The sequence below is a fragment of the Garra rufa genome, chromosome 10 (genome assembly GCF_049309525.1).
Source record: "Garra rufa chromosome 10, GarRuf1.0, whole genome shotgun sequence".
NCBI lineage: Eukaryota > Metazoa > Chordata > Actinopteri > Cypriniformes > Cyprinidae > Garra > Garra rufa.
The window spans coordinates 37,950,759-37,960,830 of record NC_133370.1 but is presented as its reverse complement, the minus strand read 5'-3'; the positions used below and the strand labels follow the sequence as shown (position 1 = coordinate 37,960,830).

Sequence of the window (10,072 nt, the reverse complement as noted above, 5' to 3'; positions counted from 1 at the left end):
CACTTCCCTAATGTACTTAAATTGCTCTATTTTCGGCCACTAATTTTGTACTCAATATACTAAAAGTTATTCTTAAGTATATGTTAAGATAAACTTAAAATCATCTAAGTGTACTCAACTGTGCTATTTTGAGACACCATGAAGATGAACTAAAATGTGCTTTTAACATACTATCTCAGCATTTCCAAAAAATGTATTTTGTTACCACTTATAATAGAATTGAAACATATTTCATAAACCTTTAAATATACTAATTATACATAAAAAATAAACTTACTGATTATTTAAAATACATGAATAATATATAACAAATGTATACAAAGCGTATTTATAATGTATTGCCCAGATATTTTTATCAATAAAAAATACACTTGTTGATTATTTAAAATACATAAATATATAACAAATGTATGCAAGGCGTATTTATAATGTATTTCCCACATATTTTTATTACAAAAAAATACACTTGTTGATTATTTAAAATACATGAATAATATATAATAAATGTATACAAAGCATATTTATAATGTATTGCCCACATATGTTTAATGATAAAAAATACACTTCTTAATTATTTAAAATACATGAATAATATATGATAAATGTATACAAAGTGTATGTCACGCCCTTGGACTGTTTGTCTTGGTTTTTCCCAGTGTTTCCCCCATTGGACTGTCTGTTTGGTTTCTCCCATGCCCTTTTTTGGTCTTCCTGCTCATTAGTGTGATCCCCTCCACCTGTTGTTGTAATTATCTCCCCTTTATAAGTTTGTTTGTTTTCCTTGTTTCTTTGTCCGGCTACAAGCGTTACACTTATGTTCCTTCGTTGTGTGCACGTCTTCTCCCGCCATTCCTGTCTATTGTTACTCTGCCTGAGGATTTATTGAAGACTTTTTATTGAAGACGTTATTTTTTGCTTTCCTACACGTTTCGTGACAACGTATTTATAATGTATTGCCCATACATTTTTATTCATTATAATACACTTAATAATTAATTAAAATATATGAATTATATATAATAAATTTATACAAAGCGTAATTATAATGTCTTGCCCACATATTTTTATTAATAAAAAATACATTATAAATACGCTATGTATACATTTATTATATATTATTCATGTATTTTAAATAATCAACAAGTGTATTTTTTATTAATAAAAATATTTGGGCAATACATTATAAATACGCTTTGTATACATTTGTCATATATTATTCATGTATTTTAAATAATCAACAAATGTCTTTTTTATTAATGAATATATGTGGCCAATACATTATAAATACGCTTTGTATACATTTTTTATATATTATTCATGTATTTTAAATAATTAATAAGTGTATTTTTTATTAATAAAAATATGTGGCCAATACATTATAAATACGCTTTGTATACATTTTTTATATATTATTCATGTATTTTAAATAATTAATAAGTGTATTTTTTATTAATAAAAATATGTGGGCAATACATTATAAATACGCTTTGTATACATTTGTTATATATTATTCATGTATTTTAAATAATTAATAAGTGTATTTTTTATTAATAAAAATATGTGGCCAATACATTATAAATACGCTTTGTATACATTTGTCATATATTATTCATGTATTTTAAATAATCAACAAATGTATTTTTTATTAATGAATATATGTGGCCAATACATTATAAATACGCTTTGTATACATTTTTTATATATTATTCATGTATTTTAAATAATTAGTAAGTGTATTTTTTATGAATAAAAATATGTGGCCAATACATTATAAATACGCTTTGTATACATTTTTTATATATTATTAATGTATTTTAAATAATAAGTGCATTTTTTATTAATAAAAATATGTGGGCAATACATTATAAATACGCCTTGTATACATTTGTTATATATTATTCATGTATTTTAAATAATCAGTAAGTTTATTTTTTAGGTATAATTAGTATATTTAATGGTTTATGAAATATGTTTCAATTGTATTATAAGTGGTAACAAAATACATTTTTGGAAATGCTGAGATAGTATGTTATAAGCACGTTTTAGTTCATCTTCATGGTGTCTCAAAAAAGCACAGTTGAGTACACTTAGATGATTTTAAGTTTATCTTAAGGAGTACTTAAGAATAACTTTTAGTATATTAAGTACAAAATCAGTGCCCGAAAATAGAGCACTTTAAGTACATTAGGGAAGTGCACTAAGTGTACTTAAATTGTATTTGAGCACACTTTTTTCACACTTTGTATATTCTTTTAATCTATTATTGTTATACTTTAAATTAGTCATAAATATATTTATAAATGTTTAAAAGTAGGGTTCAAGTGTATTTCTAGTTGTAACTAAATATATATTTTTAAATACAGATATAGTATGTTAATAGCACATTTTAGTTCAATTTCATGGTGTCTCAAAATAGCACAATTGAGTACACTTAGATGGTATTAAGTTTATCTTAACATATACTTAATACTATTTTTTAGTACAATAAGTACAAAATTAGTGTGCGAAAATAGAGCACTTTTAGTACATTACTGAAAAGTGTACTAAGTATACTTAAATAAAGTGTATTTTAGTGCACTTTTTTTTTACCTGGGCATCCATGTCATACAGTGTGATTTGTAATGATCTTATAAGAATTCTAAAATTGACTGTGTTAGAAGGCCCATGCTACGCCCACATTCTATGTCATACGCTGGAATGCCACTGTCTTATGAACACGCCTAAGACAGCGGAAGCTAGAGTTTTAAATATGGATATTTTTCTTACACAATCGCATCGCTTTGCTTCAATAGGCCTTCATTAACCCTCTGGAACAGTGTGGAGAGCTTTTATGATGGGTGGATGCACTTTTTTGGGCTTCAAAATCTCAACCCTTATTTACTACCATTATCAAGCTTGGAAGAGCCAGTACATTTTTTAAAGGTGCCATAGAATGGAAAACTGTATTTACCTTAGCATAGTTAAATAATAACAGTTCAGTACATGGACATGACATACCATGAGTCTCAAACACCACCATTTCCTCCTTCTTATATAAATCTGGTGGTAGGCAGCTGCATATATGAAAAAAAAAAAAACACCTAACCCTAAAAAAATCTAACAAAAGGTTTCTCGGCTGTTTTTTGTAGTATTAGGTGTTCTTAATAACATACTAAAAGTTTACCAAAGTTTGACCACTAGAAAGGTGTCATTTTCAAGATGGCGTCCAAGATGGGCAGAAAACCCTTAAAATATCCTAACTCCTTCATTATTTGAGTTAGCCAAGTAATCTTGGTGTCTAACCCAATGTTTTCTGGGTCTATGAATCCATTGGACTTGTCTAAATTGCACTGACATGATTACATCATTATGGAATACATGATGTTGTGAGATTACTGTAAGGTTTTATCTTTGTATGGGGTGAACTAGAGATGTAAACAATTTAGCCTATGTCATGTAACTCCTACTCAGTATGTGTTTTTGGACACATACAGCTTTTTTTTATTTATTTTTTTCTAAAACACAGACTTGACATTCAATGTAAAAGTTATTGCACCCAAAAGTTCCTTAAATTGGAGTTGTATAACTTTGATCATAAACAACTCTGAATTAGCCCGAACAGAGGCCTGTGTGTGAACCCTCTAAATCAGGGGTGGGGAACGTCCGGCCTCCGGGCCGTATACGGCCCGCGAGACAGTTTGATACGGCCCACGATTCAATTCAGAAATCCCCCTCCTCTCTCAGGAAAAAAAAAGCTTAAAATAATTTTTCCTGTGATTAAAAAAAAATTACAAAAATATAATGAAAATAGAAATAGAATATTATAGATAAAATACAATAATATAAAATAGGTTTGCGTGTCCGGGTCACAGTCAGCGTAAAAGCAACGCAACGCAACGTGCACGCAACGTTCGTTGTCATCACTGATAAACATCATGGCTACCGGCAAGAAAAGAAAAGTAGATGCAGAATGTCGCGCTTTTCAAGAAAAATGGACAAACGATTATTTTTTCGTTGAAGTCAAAGGCAAGCCAGTCTGCCTAGTCTGTGGGGATGCGCTTGCAGTGATGAAAAAGGCCAATATCGAGCGTCATTACATCTCGAAGCATGCTAAACTGAATGAGTTGCAAGGACAAATGCGCCTGGATAAAGTTAACGCTCTTCGGCGGAGTTTGGGTGCCCAACAAGCAGTTTTCACAAGACCGCATTCTGACCGAGAGAATGTTATTCGTACAAGTTTTGTAGTGAGCGAACTAATAGCTAAGAAACTGAAACCTCATTCAGACGGAGAGTTCGTGAAAGAGTGCCTTGTTGCCGCAGCGGAGCTGCTAGCGCCAGAAAAAGTGAAACTCTTCCAAAGTGTCAGTTTATCTCGAAGAACGGTCACAGAACGAATTACCGATATGGCGCAAGACATTGAAACAACACTGAATGACACCGGGAAAAAATTCCAGTTTTTCTCTCTGGCCTGTGATGAAACAACTGACATAACAAATACCGCCCAACTAGCAATCTTTGTGCGTGGAATTACTGATGAGTTTGAAACGACGGAGGAATTGCTGTCTTTGCAAGCCATGCATGGCACTACCAAAGGTGAGGATTTGTTTGAGCAAGTTGTTTTGGCAATGAACAAATTTCAATTACCATTTGAGAAGTTAAGTGGCCTTGCCACAGATGGAGCTCCAGCCATGCTTGGCCAGCAAAAGGGACTAACTGCATTGATCAAAAAAGAAATGAGTCGTCTTAATCTTGATCCAAGTGATTTGGTTGTATGCCACTGTATCATACATCAAGAGAGTCTGTGTGCACATTCCCTGAAGCTCCACAGTGTAATGACAACTGTCGTTTCCACCATAAATTTCATCAAAAGCAGAGGGCTAAACAGCCGGCAGTTCAAGGAGTTACTGAGTGATCTTGAGTCCGAGTATGGAGATCTGGTTTACCATTGTGAGGTGAGATGGCTAAGTCGCGCAGATATGCTTGAACGGTTTTACAAATTGAGGGAAGAAGTAAAACAATTCATGGAGATTAAGGGAAAACCTGTTGTGGAACTCAGTGATGACAAGTGGCTGTGTGATTTGGCCTTTATGGTGGATATAACCAAGCACCTGTCAGAGCTGAACGTCAAGCTCCAAGGTCCGAACCAGCTTCTCAGCTCTCTGCTTTCACACGTGAAATCATTTGAGGCAAAATTAAAGCTGTGGCAGTCGCAACTGGAAAAGAGTTGCACTGTGCATTTTCCTACTCTACAAGAGCACAAGCCTGCTATGACAACTGAGTATGCTGGTGAGTGTGCAAAACTGCTTCAGGCATTTGGCGAGAGGTTTCAGGACATAAAAAGTAAACAAAATGAACTGAAGATATTTGCCGTGCCATTTAACGTGGAACCATCTGAAGTACCTGACAACCTACAACACGAAATAATTGAGCTGCAAAGCAATGATGAGCTCAAAGCAAAGTATAACAACCTCCCTCTGCTTGAGTTCTATAAACTGTATGTACGTTCTGAGGATTTTCCCATTCTGAGGAGACATGCACTGAAGTTTGCATCTCTGTTTGGGACGACCTACTGCTGTGAGCAGTTCTTTTCAAAACTAACTCTTGCAAAGACTCGATTCCGCTCAAGACTGACTGACTCAAACTTGGAAAACCAGCTGCGAGTAGCATCGTCATCACTGCCATCTGACATCAAACGCCTCACCAAAGAGAAGCAGTTCCAACCATCGCATTAGAGAGGTTAGTGATATGTGTGTTCAATAAATTAGTATGGCCCTTAAAGGATGTTGCAAAAGTATAAATGGCCCTTGATAGAAAAAAGGTTCCCCACCCCTGCTCTAAATGGTCACTTATTTCCAATAGCTTTAATATATAATTGTACTTGTAATCACTTTCAGGTGCATCTCAATAAATTAGAATGTTGTGGAAAAGTTCATTTATTTCAGTAATTCAACTTAAATTGTGAAACTTGTGTATTAAATAAATTCATTGCAAACAGACTGAACTAGTTTAAGTCTTTGGTTCTTTTAATTGTGATGAATTGGCTCACATTTAACAAAAACCCACCAAAATCTCAACAAATTAGAGTACTTCAAAAAAAACTTTTTAGTGAGTTGTTGGCCTTCTGGAAAGTATGTCCATTTACTGTATATGTACTCAATACTTCATTTGCTTTAATTACTGCCTCAATGCAGCGTGGCATGGAGGTGATCAGTCTGTGGCACTGTTGAGGTGGTATGGAAGCCCAGGATTCCTTGACAGTGGCCTTCAGCTCATCTGCATTTTTTGGTCTCTTGTTTCTCGTTTTCCTCTTGACAATACCCCAGAGATTCTCTATGGGATTCAGGTCTAGTGAGTTTGCTGGCCAGTCAAGCACACCAACACCATGGTCATTTAACCAACTTTTGGTGCTTTTGGCAGTGTGGGCAGGTACCAAATCCTGTTGGAAAATGCAATCAGTATCTTTAAAAAGCTGGTCAGCAGAAGAAGGCATGAAGTGCTCTAAAATTTCTTGGTAAACGGCTGCAGTGACTTGGTTTTCAAAAAAACACAGTGGACCAACACCAGCAGATGACATTGCACCCCAAATCATCACAGACTGTGGAAACTTAACACTGGTGTAGAGAATTTTATTAGCTCAAAGAATTTCAAATTGATCAACATGTGTGTACAAGTGTTTCTTACTTCACATGTGTTCTCCACCAGGTCTTTTTTGACCAATGAATAGGATGAAATGAGTTATTTAAAACATACATTTCAGTCAGGGAAAGTAGTTTAACTCACAGGAAATTGTGTATAATAATCGTCATTAAATATACGCAATTTCCAGCTTCTGATCAGTAACAGTAATGATGATATCGACTTGTTTCTTTGTCCAGCAAATTCTTCAGTGATACCCATTACTCTGACGTTGGCTCGTCGTCACGGCAACGTGTTTTACTAATCAGAAGGGAGTTAAAACAATTGAACAAAATAGGGCTTAAGGTAGCAATATGAGATCGAAACAGTTTAAGTGACTTTTGTAATGTAAGCATTCAGCACAGAGAATCATTATATGTGAATATATGGTTGTTTATTAAACTATTCTACTTACAAACGATCGCACATAGACAAACGTACATAAAACACAAATAGACAAAGAACGCGTGAGAGAGAGAGTATGAGAGAGAAAAGAGAGTGAGAGAGAGTTTCATGGTACAGGAATGAACGGTTCTGAACAACCTGAAATCGTTTTTTATAAAACGCCTTAAACGCAGCTATCTACGTTTGTAGAAAGAACGGATACTTGCAAGCTTTTGTTGTTGTGCATTGGTTCCGTATGTGTTCAGTTCAGAAAGTCCTTTTCAATTCCTTGAGAGTTCGCATGACTTCAAAGGGTTTGTAGGCCGCATGGCGTTTCAAGGCATGGTTGCAGGGTGCTTCACAAGCCTCTCAAGGCTGCGGTTCTCTCAGTTGGTTGTGCATCTTTTCCTTCCACATTTTTTTCTTCAAGTCAACTTTCTGTTAACATGCTTGGATACAGCACTCTGTGAAAAGCCAGCTTCTTTGACAATGGATGTTTGTGGCTTACCCTCCTTGTGAAGGGTGTCAATGATTGTCTTCTGGACAACTGTCAGATCAACAATCTTCACCATGATTGTGTAGCTTAGTGAACCAAACTAAGAGACCATTTTGAAGACTCAGAAAACCTTTGCAGGTGTTTTGAGTTGATTAGCTGATTTGCAAGTCAGCATATTCTAATTTGTTGAGATAGTAAATTGGTGGGTTTTTGTTAAATGTGAGCCAAATCATCACAATTAAAAGAACCAAAGACTTAAACTACTTCAGTCTGTGTGCAATGAATTTATTTAAAGGAGTCATCGGACGCAAAACTAACTTTTACATGTTGTTTTAACATTAATGTGTGTTGGCAGTTTGTGTACACAGCCACCCTACAATGATAAAAATCCACCCAGTGGTATTTTTTTAATCTTTAAAAGTAATATCCCCTTTTTAAAATCGGGTCATTCTCAGCTTCTTGTCGTTGTGACGGAACACCAACAGAGGGCACTCCCACGATAGTAGATTGACATGAGCGTCTTACCTTAGCCCCGCCCTCACCGAGCTGAAACAGTCCGACTCCGATCGCCATTGTGTGACTCAGGGGCAGAGGAAGACTCTAATTGAGCGATTGAGGTGTTCTGTTGTTATAATGAACATAGCAGTAGTCATTTGCTCCCGACATCTGAGCTGCTTAAGAGGTAGAGGACAACGTTACTTTAGTTTTTAAAAGAAAAGCGCCGATCGTGATCTACATATGCGTCTCTGTTCGTGTGAATCTTAATAATGTGCTCGTTGGCAAGTTTCGCGGATAAACACGGCTAAATGCAGCTAAACGCGGCTAAAGTAAACATTACAGCTCCTAATCCCTCAGCAGAGAGGGGCGGGGCGAGCAAAGCTCATTTGCATTTAAAGGGCCCATGCAATAAAATGAGCTGATATTTTGCAGACCTGATTTTGACAAGGTAAAAGGGTGTTTTTTTACACTACTATTGAGAATTTTTAACCAAAGTATATTACAGACTTTTCATTAAGACCCTAAAGAATCATATGAACTTGTGGAAAATGGGCATCCGATGACCCCTTTAATACACAAGCTTCACAATTTGAGTTGAATTACTGAAATAAATTAACTTTTCCATGACATTTTAATTTATATATTTATATTTTAATTTTATAATTTACCTGTATCTATCATGCAAATATGCTAATTAAAATATTACATGGCCAAAACATGTATCAGGCACCAGTATTCCTGGTCTAGGAGGAATACAAAGGAGTAATGGTCATTTTAAGGACCTGGCAGCCGCCATTTTGAAAATGGGGCCTTTCTTGGAGTCAAACTTTGGTAAACTTTTAGTATGTTTTTAAGTACATCTGATACTACTGTAAACCACTGAGAAACCTTTTGTTAGAATTTTTTTGGGGTCAAGCCATATTTGCAGCTGACTATGTTTGCAAAAGACCACTGAAAAATATGTCAATTCCAACACAACACAGACTATTACGCAATAGTCCCAATCGTTAATAGTTACGTCCCCAACATTTGCATAGCCCAATCATCATTAACTTCAGTACATCAGTAAAATAAGGCAAGGCACTGAAGGGACATGGTTAGTTTAATGCTAGCGGTAGCCTGTTACATTGCAGTACATAAGATTTCACTTACCAAATAAAAGGAGAGATGACTGCGCTGATGATGGTGAATGATTTACAGATCCTGAGCATCACTAACTTGTGTGGTAAGTACTTGTGTCGCTGCAGTATAACTTTACACAGAGCACATGCGATCACAATAGTGAGAGTAAAATGTTGCGAATTCAAAACGGCAGATTCAACAAACCGCATATTAAAAGCGGCTAGAGCTCCGTAAATAAATATATATTTCCTCCATGTGCGAGCTATTGAGATGAGCAGCTCTGTGAAACAACCAATCAGAGCTGAGCTCCTCATTAATATTCACGGACCTTCCAAATAAGGCAATAACAGAGCATTTCATTCTAGGGACAAATCCTAAGGTTGTAAATGGACTTGTAAAACCGTTTCTATAGAATGTTTGCCCTTTCCTATGCCATATACCTTCTATGTAGATATCAGAGAACAATTTAAAATATTGTATCAATGCATTCTAAGGCACCTTTAATATAACTCCAGCTCTATGTGTCTGAAAGAAGAAAGTCATATGCACCTAGGATAGCTTGAGGATGAGTAAATCAAGCTTCATTGTTTGTAGGCAGAGACGCAGGTTATTCACACACACAACTTTAATCTCTCTCTCTCTCTCTCTCTCTCTCTCAAAATGGCCATATTTGAGAATAAAAAGTAAGTAGTTTGCATCACTGGATATAGCTGTCAGTCAATTAACTTTTCTATCGTAAAACAGTTGATTAAAATCAAATGATTTGCAACTTTCATATTATCTTGCTCTCTTTCAACGTTAAACTGATTCTTACGGCTAGATGTCACATTCTGCTTCTGTGAAAAATAAACCTACTTGATTTGAAAAGTAAGATTAGCGTTTGGGATTAAGACATGTTGATGTGGTGTCTTCTACAAG

At 35.2% G+C, this 10,072-nt stretch overlaps 1 protein-coding gene across 1 annotated transcript; it reads left to right on the top strand.

Annotated features, from left to right (window-relative positions):
* The first annotated feature begins 4,046 nt into the window (after nt 1-4,046).
* Nucleotides 4,047-5,711, top strand: LOC141344564 (general transcription factor II-I repeat domain-containing protein 2A-like). The gene has a single exon (XM_073849443.1). The coding sequence runs from the start codon at nt 4,047-4,049 to the stop codon at nt 5,709-5,711; it is 1,665 nt and encodes a 554-aa protein (XP_073705544.1).
* Nucleotides 5,712-10,072: the final 4,361 nt, after the last annotated feature.